The sequence below is a fragment of the Amblyomma maculatum genome, chromosome 8, assembly GCF_055883805.1.
Source record: "Amblyomma maculatum isolate TAMU_Amacu chromosome 8, ASM5588380v1, whole genome shotgun sequence".
Taxonomy (NCBI): Eukaryota; Metazoa; Arthropoda; class Arachnida; order Ixodida; family Ixodidae; genus Amblyomma; species Amblyomma maculatum.
The window spans coordinates 127,467,513-127,484,131 of NC_139351.1; the positions used below are offsets into that span (position 1 = coordinate 127,467,513).

The window sequence follows — 16,619 nt, forward strand, 5'->3', positions numbered from 1 at the left end:
TGGGTGGAGCCTATTCAAATTCCTAGGGAACCGCATCTTCGAAGTGAAACTGAACTGCGCTCGTAGTCAGCCCCCACTGGATAATGGGTTCTCGTTCTGCCGTTATGTTTCATGCTGCGCTGATAATACGCTTCTTCTGACCGGAACCATGGGTCGTCGAGCCGAGCATAAAGCTTAAAAATGCTAGTTCCGTTATACTGCACGTGTTATATTTTAACAATTTGCGAAATGGTTGCATGCTCATATTACGACGAAGGAAATTAAAAAAAAAAGATAATTTGAAATGACGTCAGCATTTCATATTTTATATTGCATTTCAACATTCAACATTCATAATGTGCAGCAATATTTTTTTTTTTGTATGTGTACTGGTAAGAATATTCAAAACGCAGGTGAAAATCATTATGCGCTAAAGCGCACATAGATCTTAACTGAATATGCAAAGTTTACTAATAAATTTTATTTGGATCTCGACGAATGTCGTCTCTCTAGTCTAAATATTAGCGCCAGTTGCTTAGCAGAATGCGGCACTCAGGCTTTCGCCTTTCACTACTTTAGTCGCTAGGTCCCTCGTAATTTTTGGAATGTATCAGACTGGTTTTAATTACTATTATTTTTAGCGCTGTGGTGCTAATCATAATGTATAGTCGACTAAGTGAAGGCGTGAATCACATTCCAGAAGCACAGATTGCCTCTCACCCCGACCTGTCGAGAGAGCTTTCAGCCGTGACGCCACGGAGACCTGCGACGAGAGATTCCCGTAACACCCCTGTCGCACCTTTCAAAGGCTATTGAGTCGAGAGCCGATTCTCAATCGCTATCGAACTCGAAGGAGTCTCGAGGTGCCCTTGATAGCCGTCGACAGATTCCATCTTCTCAGGTGTTGCGGCGTCTCTGTCACTGTGATTTATTTGTTGTTGCTTTTTTCATTCTCAAAGCCAAAGCATTACAAAGAGGGTCATGGGTCAAAATACTAAAACATAGCACTACGAACAGAATTATTACAGCAGGGCTGCAAAATATAACCAGTAACAGCAACTTTAAACAAGTCGATATTTGTTATGGAGGCAATGGAGGTGGCTCCATTACTTGGATGTCGTTTGGATGAATGAACCTAAATGTAAGTTGGGACAAATGAATCTTCTACTGGTGGTCTCTGCAGGATGAAATGTATGATGGCGGCGCAACATGCGAATACCTGAGTTGATGATTAGAATTGTAGATTTTGTGCAAAAGCCATATATATGCGCGAAATTCTGATACATATTGAAAGATAAGCCAAGTTCGGGTTTTACTTAATTAGAGTTACGCTTGAAGTTCGAGTATAGTTAGAAATAATGAATCGAATGACACCGCTTTGGATATATGCAATCTGCACAGTTAGCGAGTTAAGGTGTGGGCTCCATACTGACGATGGATATCAGTTTTTGGCCTGACTAGTGTTTTGTAGACTACAAGTTTCAAACTAGTGGGCGCTATTGAAAAGTTCTGTCGTCTTAACCCAAGTTTTCGGTTTGCGTTGTTTGTTATGTAGTCCACGTGCGTTTGGCAGGAAAAGTTGCGAGAGATATGCGCACCAAGGTATTTGTAATGGGAAAGCTGGGTAAGTGGAGATTTATTAAGCGAGTAATTGCAATGTAGTTCATTAGATGCATGACGGCAAGCCCTCATAGACCTGCATTTAATAAGGTTAAGCATTCATTAACCAAGTATTACAATAAGCAGAAATCTTATTAAGGTCGGATGGAAGGATAAGGCGGTCTGCAGAACTTGCTATTTGGTGATAAGCAACGCAATCATTAGCAAAAAGTTTCGTGGAAAAGTTTAAGGCAAGTCTTTAATATATCAGAAAGAGAAACGGCGCTAATCCATCTGAAACACCAGAAGTTACATTGCAAGAATGAGAGCTACGGCTGTTAGCAGTTATATATTGTGCGCAGTTAGACATTCAATCCATTTTAAAACATTAGGGTCCAGATTAGGCTTGCTTAGTTTCAGGAACAGTAGTCTAGCTGTGATGGACAGTGTCAAAGGCGATGGTGAAGTCAACGAAAATACAGTTAATAATTAATGAAGAATCAAGAGCGGAGAGCAAATCCTTTGTGAAGCTTAAAAGCTCAGTTTCACATGAATGAAGCTTGCGAAAACGGTGTTGCTGAGCCTGAAAGAAAGAGCTTGCCTCAAAAATAGTTACAAAACTTAGCAAGAAATCCGCCGACAAGTTTAACCTGAATATATTATAGGAAGCAGGTATCGTTTATTTTAATATAACCGGATCAATGACATTGTTATTCCGCAGCAGAGTTCAATGTAGAAGCGTTTTTAACCCATGGACTATCTTTTTCTTCAAAATAAGTTTTAATGTTGTTAAGTTACATAATTTCTCCGCGATTATATAGCTCTGATTTCATTCCTTAGCCACGAATCTACGAGTGCTCCACGTCCGATCGTGCAACCCGGCTGTCGCTCGAATGCGTTTGAAATCTCGATCCGCCAAGTTCTCGCTGCTCCCTTGACCCGATAGAAGGCCCTCAAAAACATATTGGTATACGGAGCCGCATAGAGAAGACCATCCCTCGAGTGCCAGGGGCCGGAAAACCGCAAACATAACAATAAAAACATAGATAAAACCGATACTAAAATGAAAATAAATATGTACAAAATAAATAAACGAAAAGTATCGTTCTTTGACCACAATCTCTCATCCTCCGCCGCCTAAACGCCGGACAGTCGCCATTCGAGTATGTCTAGGATAGAACTGCCGAAAGGATACAACGGTCGATATCACAGTCACTTATCCTCAGACAGATTCAGACTAGAAGATGATAGTGAGGGCCTTGTTTTTTTAGACTGTCGATGTCCGTCCTAAGTTCACGCAGATTAAGAAGTCGGTACCTCTTTTTATTTTCACAAAGAACGCATGCCGTCTAGGGTGAGGCCGTTCATTTGATTTTAGTTTTAAAACCAGCCTCATAGTAAAGCTGACTCGTGAAGCATTAGCACAAAGGGTGAAAGGGCGCATCATAGCTACAATTCCGCTGGTCGCATGTTTAAGACCCCCGCGATGGACTCATGCCCATTGAACGGTTCGTGTTCAGTGGCTTTTCATTGAGTAATGTCGGTTAAAGGACCTTCGAAATCCCGATTAAGTCAATGGCCATTAAGTTAGTATTCGAGGATATTCAGATCCAACCGAAAAGCGCTCCCAGAGCTCTTTTGTGATGTGCCACACTAACTGAATGCATTGATGTCACTTTTAAGACAACGAAGCGCTTGGTTGGCAAAGGAAGGAAGAAAGAAGACGCCGTCACGAATATAATCGCCAGCAAAACCTTAAACGCCGCCGAATAACCGCTTATGTTGCCAGTTCGGAAGAATTCATTTTTCTCGATAATAACACGCTGTACAGCCTGTTGGCAGAAAATAATAAAAGGGCTCTATGCACCCTCCATCCACCAGGCACCAGCACCATCGATTGCCATGAAGCGCCACCGCTTAGCTGCTTTTTCGTATAGCAGTCTCAAGGGGCTTCATGGAGCTTCAGAACCTTGATGTTTTTCCTCTTTTTTTTTTTATCGTGTAGCAAACTTGCAAAGGCGACAACTTCTACTTGAAGAGGGTTATCGCCGAGAAATGCATTCCGCCGGAAAACACGACGCCAGCACGGGTCAAGGAGTTGTGTTGATGTCACAGCGTTATTACTAGAGTGCTCTTCGAGATGCCAATGACATTTGTTATCGAAACGTTGCCACTTTTATAGGTCTACGACAGCCGGTGAATCAGTGCTGCCACACCTGCGAGTGCCGCGCTGGCGTGACTATGAAGTTCAGCCACACTGATAGTTGTTGCCGCATGTGTTCAAGAATACAGGTGTAACTGACGTACGAGGATGCATGATAAAAAAGAAATGCAAATAAAGCGGCGAATTTGCGTTGCGCCGTTCGAATTGCCTGTAGTCATGCTTGTACCTAGGTGATGACAACCAGAGCTTTTGGATAATACCAGTTGCGGAACTCTACTTGAAAAAGTGACCAAATTTTGTATTCATTTTTCGTATGCTTATGAAATGTCGCGCCATCTGGAAGCGATGAAGAAAAGCTTTTTGCAATTGCCGTCATTGCATTTTAGAAATCGCATTTTTCTCTCTTTTCCATTTTAATTAAATGCATTGTTGTTATCTTTAAGAAGTTTTGCTACTGCAAGTCTTCAACTAACTTTTTTTTTTTTTCATGATGGTTGTGCATTTATCAACAATCTGAAAGTTTTCAATTTAGACGCAGTTTCTTTAATGGCCGTGGGAGGCGCCACCAGTCGTATACACCTAGCAAAAGCTAGCAAAAAACGACTGGAAGATTGGTGGCTTAAAAGCAGAGAAGTGACATAATGTTAGTAATGTAGAAACAAAAATTTAATAAATAGAATGATGGTATAGTTAACCAATCTAAAACAATAATTAAGATATAGGGAGAAAAATGAGCATGATAGTTACTGCTACCACCCCGTTTCAAAGGGGACGCTCCTATATTCCATCCATCCACCCATCCATTCATCCACCTAAATTTTGGCCAATCAAAACCGCCGTTTTTTTATACATGAACCCTATGGGCAGTTTTGCAACTGGTAGTCCAGTCCAGCAGTGGTAGCCCAGTGGTACCAGTCGAGAGCGTGGAGCTTTCCGTCTTGGAGCGAATTGTACTCGAAACTGTCACAGTTTCATCCGCTCGTCAATAAAATGTTTTAGACGTTATACACTACCTAAAAATCAGGCCCCATAGACTTAAAAAGCAGATTGCGCTTGATTGTTTGCTATCAATAAAGCTGTTACTTTTCAGTGTATGCGAAAGGCATTGACGTCGGTCATGTGTGACGTTCTATGGAGAAGTCAGGTGCCCTTTCACTAAGATAATCATTAGAGAGCGAACTCGATTACTGTCAAGGGGCAAGCGCTTATTGAATGACAAAGAAAGGGCGAAATTTTGTATATGTGATGTATAGAAATATAGTAGCATATTAGACTTCAAGTGATGCATTTGGATTGGAAAACATTTATTTCGTTAAAATGCAGATGCGGACGGTCCGCTCTAGATGGCCTCAAGTCCGTGGCTGGCGGCGACCTTAGTGGCCCACTCGGTGGCCAAGGCTTGAATGCCCGGGTTTGAGCTGATCAAAACGGCCTCCCATTGCTCTAGAGAAGGAATTTGTACTAGATCTTCCGGTGGAGGTTCTACTTTACATTGCCATAGTATATGATCATACGTGGCTGTTTCTCCACAGAACCTGCACGCGGGGTAAAGTCATCCGGGTACATTTTTGCTAATAGATATGGGTTAAGAAAGGATCTCGTTTGGAGTCTCCTCCAAGCAGTCTCCTGTGCCTTATCCAACGTTTTGTCAGGTGGTCGAAGTTTGTGCCGTTCCAATCTGTAATGACTTGTGATATCGTGAAAAGATTCCCGCCCCTCCTTGGAGTAACCCATGGATACGAAGGACCCACCGACTCGGTTGACGAAACCTCGAGCCATGTTGTGGGCCGCCTCATTTCCCGGATTCTCCGAGTGAGCCAACACCCATATCATCTCAATTTCTCTGTATGGTAGCCTGGTCAGTTTCAGTATTTTCTGCGCCTCAGTCTGAGCTATTGCTGTGATTTATAATCTCCTTCCAGTTCGGCGCACATTAGTTCAGTAACGAAGGGGACCTTTCCCCAATTCCAAAAATAACGTTTAGTGACGTACCGTTATTTCGGCCCATCTAATCAATTAAGGACGCGGGAATATTTGTCTGGCGACAAATGAATAAATACAAATGGTATTTAAATACTGCGTGCTTGGCGAGTTCTTGTACTGGATGTTACACAACACAATACGCCAGTTTTCGTTCTTCGAACGCGACCCCGCAGGCCGAAACACACACACACAAAGAGTGGGGTTTTAAGCATGGCTTGAACCTAGTCATGCGAGTGAAAGTTTTATTAAGCATAGTTTTGCATTGTTTAGCAAGGTTGTGCACGGTTCGACTTTAAGCCTTACTGCTTTTCATATGATGTGACGACGTGACGTCAGTTCTGCCACCGTTGGCATTTCCCTCCTCCTCCCCAGCGCAGCTTTTGTCATTTCCCCATACACCCTCCGATGTCCTTACGCAAGACAAGGACGATTATGGCCGAAAGTAATGACGAAAGTGAGACACCATTCAGGGTGCGCTTTGATCGAGCTGGCTAACTTAAAATGTTTTTGAACCACGGTTCAACCTTACTTTTCGCTGGCGCTCTTCGTCATATTGTACTTCATTGTATTTTTCATTGTGAACAAATAAAGGGGAAAAATATCGGTGTGGAATAGGGGTTAGTGCGCTCAGTTGGGACATGTAAGGATGGTGATTCAAGTCATGGCGAGGGCTCGATTAAATTGCTCTTATTTTCACCTACGTTTGACCTTGGTCAGCACTTCGAAGTCTTTCGATCCCGTCGAGGCGAAAGCCGAAGTTGCACCCCGATAGTGCTTCCACTATAACATTTGGGAGCTTACTGCAGCTAGGGTGCTTTAGATAGCAATTTCCACGGCTGGCAACTTTGTTTGACTTGTTTTCTTTTTTGTTATAATAAACCACTGTCATCCGCAGTGAAAGCTACATCGATGCTGCGGAGTTACCCGCGGGCGGCTACCACTGGCCTCTACAGCGCTTTCTCGGTACCGATGTTACATTTGCAGGGTGCCTATCGCAACAACTTGCGTGTGTCGTCGTCGCATTTTTTTTTTTCTTTTTTGCGGGGTTCTGTTTTGACTCGGTACCACTTTGAACAAAATGCCTTCTAATTGACGAGTTTACCGCCATTTTTTGTTGTTGTGGAACGAAGCATTACCACACAAAGAAAACGCAGAAGCTCGGTGAAGGGGGTGAGCAAGGCGAACCTTATACAACGGGCTTGAGTTAGGTAGCATTTGCTCTCAAGAGCGCTTCTAAATTTGCCTATCCGCTCAGTGTCGTAAATCTCGTCATGATTTGCTCTGTGAGAGCCTGCAGTCACACGCTTGTGCTTTGTTTTGTTTATTTTTGTTTATTTGTTTGTTTTGTTTATTTCGTGAATGCTTATTCGTGCACTTTTATTTTCGCTTCTTTAATGAATAACTGAAACAATATACGAATTTAAGCGTGCACAACGCTCTACTAGTCATAAATTTGCAATCTGGTCGTCGCCATATTGCTTGTTGGGGTAGCTGCAGAAACAGTGCTAGCATGGTCGAAGTGGTAACATCAGGAGCGAAAACTATTACTGACGCGTTAGCGTTAAGGCTCTGTCCTCTAAAACATCCCGCGTTGGCGTAGTGGGCACAAAACGTAATTACCGGCATGCCTCTGGCAGGCGGCCGTTGGCGTAACCGGGCACTGGTTGTTCGATGGGTAGCGTGACGTCGCGATGCCGCGTGACATAAGGCGGATAACAGCTCGTGCAAGTCCTCTTCCGGGCCTCATCTTTCCAGGAAGTCCTTCGTCTTTTGTGCCTTCCTTCTCCCTATTCTACCTTTTGTGCCTTGCTTTAGCAAAGCACAAAAAGAGGAGTACGGAGAAGATCTTGTTCTTTGTTTAAATTTTATTTTTTACATCCCTGTTTTCCTTCAAATTACGTTCATTATTCTGGGGGTCTAGCTCCTTTTCATTTAACTTCAATTGGTTTAAGCCCGGGAAAGCTCTGCTGGTCCGGGCTCCCTCTATATTTTTTTTTTCTTTTCAAATCTTTTATGAGAAAACAAATAAAACGGCAAAAAAAGGAGCTGCCAACACTGGTGGCTCCCTTGAGGTGACAACCGAACCTTCCGGACCCTTGGAGCCCGCGTCATAGAGGCAGTTTTGTTTGCTTTGGGGGGCTTTGTGTATTTAAGTCTGGTGTTTCTTCACATAAGTACTTCACGATTGTTTGCTGTTAAGTATGTGAAGTAATAGAGGAAGAAATAAAGCATTAGTGATTATGTGAGTAGCAAAGGGCATGTATGCAAATGAGGATCATCATGTGGAACCGCCGATTGGATAATCGACGCTATCACGTCACAGCCCTGAAGGTGAAGGAGTTTCCCAGCCTGGACAGCAGCCCGGGCCCAGCTGATGACCTTCCGTGCAACCGGTTATTCTAGTAGTTGCCGCACATTTGGTATTGATCGATGCATAAAGAGGGTTATATTTATTTAGCAGGTTCGGGTAAAGGAAGGTGTTGCGCGTAGCTGTCCCTAGTGCACTTCCGTTTTATATAGGAGGGTGGTGGAACGCAGGAAACTTGCGTGAGCTATAGCTTGCAGTGTTGAGTGATTTCATATTAAGAAGATGGACCATCATGCCTCCTTGATCGACCTCTGTCCCGGGTGCCGTCTGTGTCCAGCCGGAGCAGCGGTGTGGGAGACTTCGTAGCTATAAAAAGCCTCAGTAAACGGGGACCAAGGTGATGTTGATTTAGGGGATGTGTTAGTAGAATCTATTTCGTCTTCATGTTGGCGAACTATGATGGTTGCATATGTAGTGGCCATAACACACAGGGCTATATGAATACTTCTGCCGCATCTGGCAGATAGGTTTTTTTTTTTTTTTTTTTTTTTCCACGGATGTGCCGATTAGTGCATATTTAGATTTTGTGGTCTTGTTCAACTGTAGCTAAAGAAGTGGCTCAGATCCACTTTCCGTGTGCTTACGAATGGCGCCGCCGTTTGGAAGCGGCCAATAAAAGCTGTCGCAATTATCTTCTGAAATCCTGGGAACCAGGATTTATCTACAGAGTGTCCAAAGTTCCAGCTTTCAGGATTTTCAAAGAAAGAAAAGATAGCTTGCGATCGTAATATGAAAAACAACAAAATGCAGCAATTAAGGTTTATTAACTGCAGTTAGCATGCGTGTTATATTGAAAACTAATAGGGGCATTTTATGACTATTCTTTCTTGCGGGATTTCACTAACGCGCTTGTGTCCCGAGACAAGCGCGTCTGGGCAATCCGTCTACTTGCGCAATCCGTCTACAAGAAAGTGGAAACAAATGATACCGATAACTTTTCGTTATCGGCAAGCGCTTTCATTTTTGGCCTGCGATTGCCACTGTGCAGAGGGGTGAGGGCGTTTTCTTCAAACTACAGGTTACCCGGCCAAAAGCGAAACGTTATCACCGTTTCTTGTCACACATTCTTGCCAGTCAAAGCGCAATGTGCACCTTCAAATAAGAACGAGCTGTGACATCAGGTGCACACAGCAACCCTGCAAGCAGAGCGTGGGGGCGCCCCGATTGGGAAGGAATTTTTTGCTCTACTGCCACTACCATTAGCGCTTCTAAGCGGACAAATACAGACACCTGAAGTGAACTATATTATTAGTCTAACTTCTTCCATATTGCAAACTAACTTCTGTGCGTGAAAAATAAGGCAGCAGGAATGATACAACGTCTTGACATGCTCAATAATTCAGACTGTACAGCAGCTTGTTTAGTGTTAATTTATTTTTAAATGAACACAGGGTGCTAAAGACAAGACGATGATGATGTCATGGCAGGCCGTCGATTCAGAGCCGTGACCAGAAAGTTATCTGGTGTGTTGCTAAATAACATGCATTTCCATGGAACGAACCGTGCACACAAGTGACATGCTGGTACGTATTCATACCCTGATACAAACTGACTTAGACATCTGACCGACGTCGGGCCCGCTCGAGTGCCAATGTCACGTGTTCTTCCCGACGTCCGGATAAACGAGACGAAACTTCGACACGTCCGATGCGAACAGCAGCTGACACGCTGAGATTCCAGTTGGCAAGAGATAAGGCACGTAGAATAAGCGAAACTTTAAGAAAGTAGGAACTTCGCACACTTTCACCACAGTGCGAACGTGATCACAGCAAACAGACGGTGCAGTACGAGCTAGTACACCAGTCGAGTGGAAGAATTATGGAGGCAAATTACGGCCGCAGTCCCGGCTTCATCACAAAGCGAAGCCCCGCTATCAGCCAGTCCCAGAGCGTCCGAAGTTCGTCGCCACTGAAGACAAAGTAGTCAAACCACACCGCAGGTATAGCGCGGCGGAAGAGACCATCTGAAGTTCGGGACTACAGCACAAAGAGCTCACTTATCACGTTACTTGTAGGCGATGCCCGTACGTTGAAACTTGCATTGTGCTGCAGTCATTCCATGCAGTCATCCGGGGAAGTCGGACATTAAAAGATAAAAAACTCGTTTCGTCTCCACCTCACGTTCGATGGCGAGGTAGAGGTCATTATTAAGCTCCAAGGCAGAAACTGGCCTGGAGCTGTCAGTAGTGTAAACGCGTCCGAGGTGATTACAAAGAAAGAAGGCAAGAGGTGAAATTCATGCGAGGCGGAGCCGTTTCAAGATGCGGGAAAAGCGGCTGCTTTCGAAGAGCGCCGAATTGACTATGGCTAGCAGCACAGCCAGAACCACGATGGGGAGGACGACTGCCACCACGTAGTAGAGGATGACCAGCAGCGAGGCAAGCAGCACGATGGAGACCAGGAGGAGGGCGTCGGCGCCCCACGGGTACTGGAGCAGCTCGGCCACCAGGATTGTGGCGGCCTCGGCTATGCGTCCAGAGAAGTGGCCGCTCCCGGGCTTCAGCGGGCACTCGACGATGCTGCTGACTGGAGGAGGAGGAGGCCACGGCGTCTTGTCCAGAGGCAGCACGTCGGAGTCCCTGCGAAGGCCAAAGTGAAAGGAAAAACGTCACGCACCGTCCTTAGAAGTGCTCACGCACAATCACCTCAGCATAGATATTTAAAGAGGACTATATATAGGCCGAAAGCTTCACAAAGTCACACATAACTAATCTACACATCATCATCTATACAAAACCTCCGACGTGGCTTAGTGGAATAGTAGAGAGAGAGAGAGAGAGAGAGAGAGAGAGAGAGAGAGAGAGAGAGAGAGACAAATTTACTTCAAAGCAATTTTAAGCATAAAGAACGACCTCGGCCATAGGTTAGCAAAACCAATTTGTGCGCCAGCTGATCCGAGACTATAGTCAATCCACCAGGTTGGGAGTGGGGAGGGGGATTGTTTGAAAAATGAGTGAGGAGAGTTCATAACAATGGGACAGACAGGAGAAAAGACAATGTTCAAATCCGCATAGAGGTCAGAGCAACTAGTCCATGCGAGAGAGTGTTGTATACCGTACAGAAAAAAGCGGGCAGGAGTAAGAAGTGATCTATCCGGGCATTCGCGTCGAAGAATGCTCATTTGCGCGAAAAGCACGAGAACATCAGTTTCAAGTGTCATGCCACAGGTTGCAAAAGAAACCATGCCAACTCTTTTTGAACAGATGGCATCGCAAAAGGGACAGGGACTGGACGAGAGGACAAGACGGCGCTGAATTGAGACGGAACGCCGCGCTGCACCCTTGACACTAGTCATCTCTCTCTCTCCATTGCATTTTCAGTTGCATTGCAATGCCCGTTCACCACGCGAGAAGCACGCCCGCATTAATCGAGCCATAACAGCTTGGTACTTCCGTGATGGGAGATCACAGCTTTCGCTGTGTTGGAGAAAGAAAATATACAAAGAGCAGAGTCCTTTCTTCGCTGCGTCTCTATTTTCGTTCACTTGCAGCAATGAATTCAGCCTCGGCGATCAGCTGGTTGTGCTTGATGTGATCGCTGCTGCTTCTTGAGCGGCCAATAACTTCAGAGAGTCGCAGACCGATGTGCTAACGACTGACCGAGGAAATTGATTCCTTATCCATTATAGATAAATAAATACAGTTCGCGAATAAAACACATCTGTGAAGGATTCAATGACCGCAAAAGAAAGATGTCGTGCGGAGCGCAAATGAGCGGAGATAGCACATTTAAAAAGAAACATTCATATCGGGAGAAGAACGTCCGCATCATTATCATCAGCCTCCCTTCTCTATTAGCAGGTCAAAAGCAACGCTGCCATCCGATAGACAACCGCATGGAGTTTCCCTGCTGAATGTCCGATGTGCGTATTCCACATCTATAACAAAGTATATGGATGGGTAGAAGTACAGTTCTGGCACAAAGCGCCAGATGAAACCTGCGATGTCTGTGTAACAATTATGTCGTACGGGCAGTTTCAACTGTTGTCCAGTTGGAACGATAGTTCAGTTTTCAACCTCCGGTATCAAGCGTTTTATGTGTTCGCAAAAGTAAATATATTCAGCAGTGCACAGTCCTCGATGATGGAATACCGACTCATCGGATCAAATGGTCGTGTCCACAGACCGCGTGAGCGTGGTTACTTCAGAGCGAGGAGTGTGTGGGCCAACAGCAGTTCCTTCCTCACAAAGTGACGTGTTTGCAAGTGGACACGGTTGCCCGACATGCGGTTTTAAGCAAGCAGCAACAGCTCTCACAGGGCGAGGCTCAACTAGTGCGATTTAGTCACAGCGCTCCTTATTAGTCTTATTTGGTGCATATGACTTCTATTCCACAGCTTTCAACGAGGAAAGTCCCTGTGTCTACTTTTTCAAAACCTCAAAGACATGTCTCAGAAAAGCTTTTTTTTTTTCTTCATTAAATATATGCACTGCTTAGGCTGAAACATCTTTGTTATAAAAATCGCCGCAACCAACATTAACAGCTGTAAACTTCACTGTTGGTGATATCAACCTTAGTAATTATTGCCTTTAGATTTAAGGTTCCTTGTCTATTGTGGATTTAGTCTTTTTTTAAATCTAGTTTTTTTATGGCCTACGCGTTTGTAGCCAGGGTTTAACAACATGGTAAAAAAAAAAAAAAACAAAAAAAAAAACGTCACATGCTTTTGCTTTTTTAACGAAGACCCTGTTTCTATCTTTGGCTGGCGACACTTGTGTTTCCTGCGCCCTCATACAGTGCTACACGTTCGGCTGGGACGAGCTCGAAATGAGTGGTTGGCACCGTGCGACCGTGGAGACCAACGGCGGAACATGGCAAAATACCGTCGGACAGCTCGCGCTAGCAGACGCCACGGGCATGCAGACGACGCTGACGATGAAGCTGCATTTCACTCTACAATGACCGATGACAAGCTTCGATGGAGAGATAAACGAGACGAAATGTCTGAAGTGGGCTTGTTTGAAAGGAAAGTCGAATGTGGCAGCAATATTTGCGCTGGACTCGCGCAGCCACCGGCCGACAGCCCGTGCGTCAAACTGGAGCTCTGTATGAATGCATCGGAACTGCCAGGCATGTACGCCGTGGCGTGGTGCCTGACAAACATGCACCACCATAATCACATTTCGCGAGCATGCGCTGTCTTCCCTCGTTACCCATGGTTTGTACGAACGTAGAATACACCACGAGATCTTCGAGAGCCTCTGGAGCCCCGGAGAACATGAGACAGAAAGAGCCTGGCGGCACTTTGCGAGTGTTTTGCACATTCGGTCAAGACACACAGAGAAGTCATATTCTTGTCGCGCTTGACACCACTTCCTGCGTGCCTGCGCGCAGAGCCAGTTCCCAGTTCGTCTCAACCGAAGACATAAGACCAATGAATGTTTAACAGCGCGCAGAAATTATAGTGTCATGGGCGTGACTGCTGCCGCGCTGTAGAGAGAACTGGTATCTTAATACTCTGAGCGTATGTTCATCCTATGCGTTTGGCAGAAATCAGCGAGTAATCTCGGGAGCGGAGTGCTGAGTCACGTGAACAAGGCGAACCATACAGGGAAGACAGCTTTTCTAACATCCGAAAAAGCTGTAAATTCCCTGGTATACGCACCGCATTGCACTCGTTCCTAGGGACAACTTAGGCTCTGCTGCAGCAAAACAGATCAGGAGCTTCCATACTTGCTTGCTTGTGTACATTAATGCAAGTAGCTAATACGGCGAAGAAACAAAATTCATTTAACTGCCAGCTCTCTTGAGTGATCACCGTTCTGGTTGCATGTCGCTTCGCTATACACGCAGGCAACTCAGCTGACAAATGTTACACAGAAGAGGCAGAAGAAGGAATAGAGTGCGCCCCGCGTGGTTGGCACGGGCCGCATGCAAGCTCGGGAAACTTTGCGAAGTCACGGCCTTCGACGGGGAACTTCGAACCGCACCTAGGGGAAATGCGTAGCTGGCGATATCAGTACCCGCCAAGTTTTGGCGGGCATGCATCGTCTCTTGCTTGGTGTTTTTTCTTTCTTCTGCTCTTGTCGGAAAGCGTTGTCTACCGATACTGTGCGTGCAGTGGTGAACGAAGGAGTGTACTGCGTATATTGTGTTTCGTACCACATGTTTGATATTTCCGACGTGCGCAAGCCTTCTCGCAGAAAGCGAACGAAGGCATCAGGCGCTAGGCCTAGCTATTTCACACCTACTGAAGGCAGTGATGTGTTGTGTGTCAGTGACTGGCCATGAAAGCGAACCAAGTGGAATACGTGTCTTAGTGGGTGACCTGCACTCCCTGGTGAGGACACAAGAGCTTCCCGTTCCAGGCAAGTGATATCTGTGCAATATAGTAAATGGGTAGCGATGATAAACAGCCTCACCGCGCCGCATATCTGCCCGCCAGCCTTGGTCGCGCCTAGGAGAGGGCGGCCATCGGCACGGCAGCCATTAACGTTGGCGTCTCGCTGGTCGCTACAATTTAGGAGTGACGTCATGGCCAGCCGATGAATATAGGCCTGCGCTAGACCGTTTTGGTTATGCAGGCAGCTGTTTGAATCGGCGCTGTATAAGGTCGTGGTAGACTGTCAGGATACATAACGGAACTTGTGCAGCGACTGAAGCCTAATTGCGTAAACGTACCGTCTTTGCCCAAAGTAATCAGGCTGCTGCGAAGGCTGGCGGAGCAAGTGCGCGGCCGTGTGGCGGCGTTGCGCTCCCTGTGGCTTATCGGTGCTCGTCAGCTCCGAGGGTACAACAGCTGACGTAACTTCGCACCCTCACTCTCGCCCGTTGGATGATAAAAACTAGGCGCTTATGATGTGCGGGCTGCGGTTTCACGTGTGCGAAGCTTGGTTATGCCAAGCGAGGGCGCTCAGTATAGCGACGGGGCTATTCGCTCTTCTCGGCAACTGCCCTGAAGCAGATGTCGCGTTTCTCGCTATATAATTATACGTGCTTGTGTTCTGCAATCCGCTAGTGAAACACACCAGCAGAATTGTGCTTTCCTGCGTGTTTGATGCGCCTGTACGTAAAGAATGATAACGCACCTTGAAATTTCAACATGCTTTCTCCGAGGTGCCTTGCGTACTGCAATTTTACGGACCGCAACTCCGGTACAAAGTTATGGGAAAGCTTGTGAACCTTTCCAAGCCACCTTATCTCTCTTTTAGGCTTGCAAAATTGTGCTAGTCCCTTGGGGAGGCTGTGTATAAATAAGATCAATGTTTGATTCTAACAAATTCTTGCATTTGCTTGTAAGTATGTTTTGGTATAGGTGACAAACGATAATGAAAGCTTCCTCACGCTTAGCCATTATATGCACACTGCTTTCTCGTTCGCGGAACCCTTATTTCAGAGCAGCATTGTCTGGCAAATCTAGCACATATTCGTCCTAGAAACGAACAAGAGCTCACCGTGTCTACTACCACCTGCTTTTCTGTTTTCCGCAGTTGCCGAGAAGAGATAATAGCCCCGTCGCTATACTGAGCGCCCTCGCTGGGCACAACCAGGCTTCGCACGCGTGAAACCGCAGCCCACACATCATACGCGCCTAGTTTTTATCATCCAACGGGCGAGAGTGAGAGTGCGAAGTTACGTCAGCTGTTGTACCCTCGGAGCTGACGAGCACTGATAAGCCATAGCGAGCGCAACGCCGCCACACGGCCGCGCGCTTGCTCCGGCAGCCTTCGGAGCAGCCTGGTTACTTTTGGCAAAGACGGTACAGTGGCACGTAAAAGCTGTAAAAGATTTTATGCTTGCCTTAGCAAAAAAAAAAAAAAAAAAACAACGACAACAACAACAACTAATCATCAGACCAACTTTATAAACAGAAGCATTTCGATGCTTCTGGATTGTTTGGTGGAGACAAACATCAAAAACTGATTTTCTTTACTGTTCAACGGAGTAATACACACGCCGCGTGCCATGGCCCATAGTTAGCCACTGCTGCTTTGTTTTTGTTTTTTAACTTGCATCCTACTACATTCCTGAGTGTCACATCATGGCTTCTACCCTCATCGTAGCTGCAAGGAACTACTTAGAGTATGCGCTTTGTTTTGCAGCCGTATCGCAGCGTTTGAACGTATGCTGATGTATTACTCCCCTATGGAAGGAAAATTTGTGACCAAAATAAGACCAGCCGGCTAGCTGCTTTTTAATGGCATGGTGCACTTACGCTATAAAAACATATTAACCGCTGAATAATAAAGAAATGTTTCGCATATTAACCCTTCCGGTAGGCATTTTTAGTGTCAGATCTAAGAACAAGCTGATCCGAGTTGGCGGCGAGTCACTGCTGGCGGCTCGCCTCCAGCAACTTTGCATTCAGCTACGAACAGATTCAGCGGGAGCGAAATGTACTGCCGATCTTCACCGCTCTTTTGCGATCCTGTGTCACGCCCCTACAGGAGGACCCAAACGCCGTTGTATTCTTTTTTATTCAGCTGCTTTTATTTGTCACCATTTCGTTGGGAGGCGAGTAACATTTACAAATGGGGTCGACAGGCGTGCTCCGCAAAGTGCATGGCATACAGGGAGTGGCGCAGCC

The 16,619-nt window shown here is 45.8% G+C and overlaps 1 protein-coding gene across 2 annotated transcripts in view; it reads right to left on the reverse strand.

The window, feature by feature from the left end:
- Positions 1 to 9,434: 9,434 nt before the first annotated feature.
- LOC146182520 (uncharacterized) overlaps positions 9,435 to 16,619 on the reverse strand; it is a 42,401-nt gene continuing 35,216 nt past the window's right edge. For both annotated transcript variants that reach the window (XM_084577653.1, XM_084577652.1), the window contains one exon: positions 9,435 to 10,671. In XM_084577653.1, the coding sequence (XP_084433779.1) occupies positions 10,329 to 10,671 (343 nt within the window). In that variant the 3' untranslated portion in view covers positions 9,435 to 10,328. The remainder of the gene's footprint in view (positions 10,672 to 16,619) is intronic.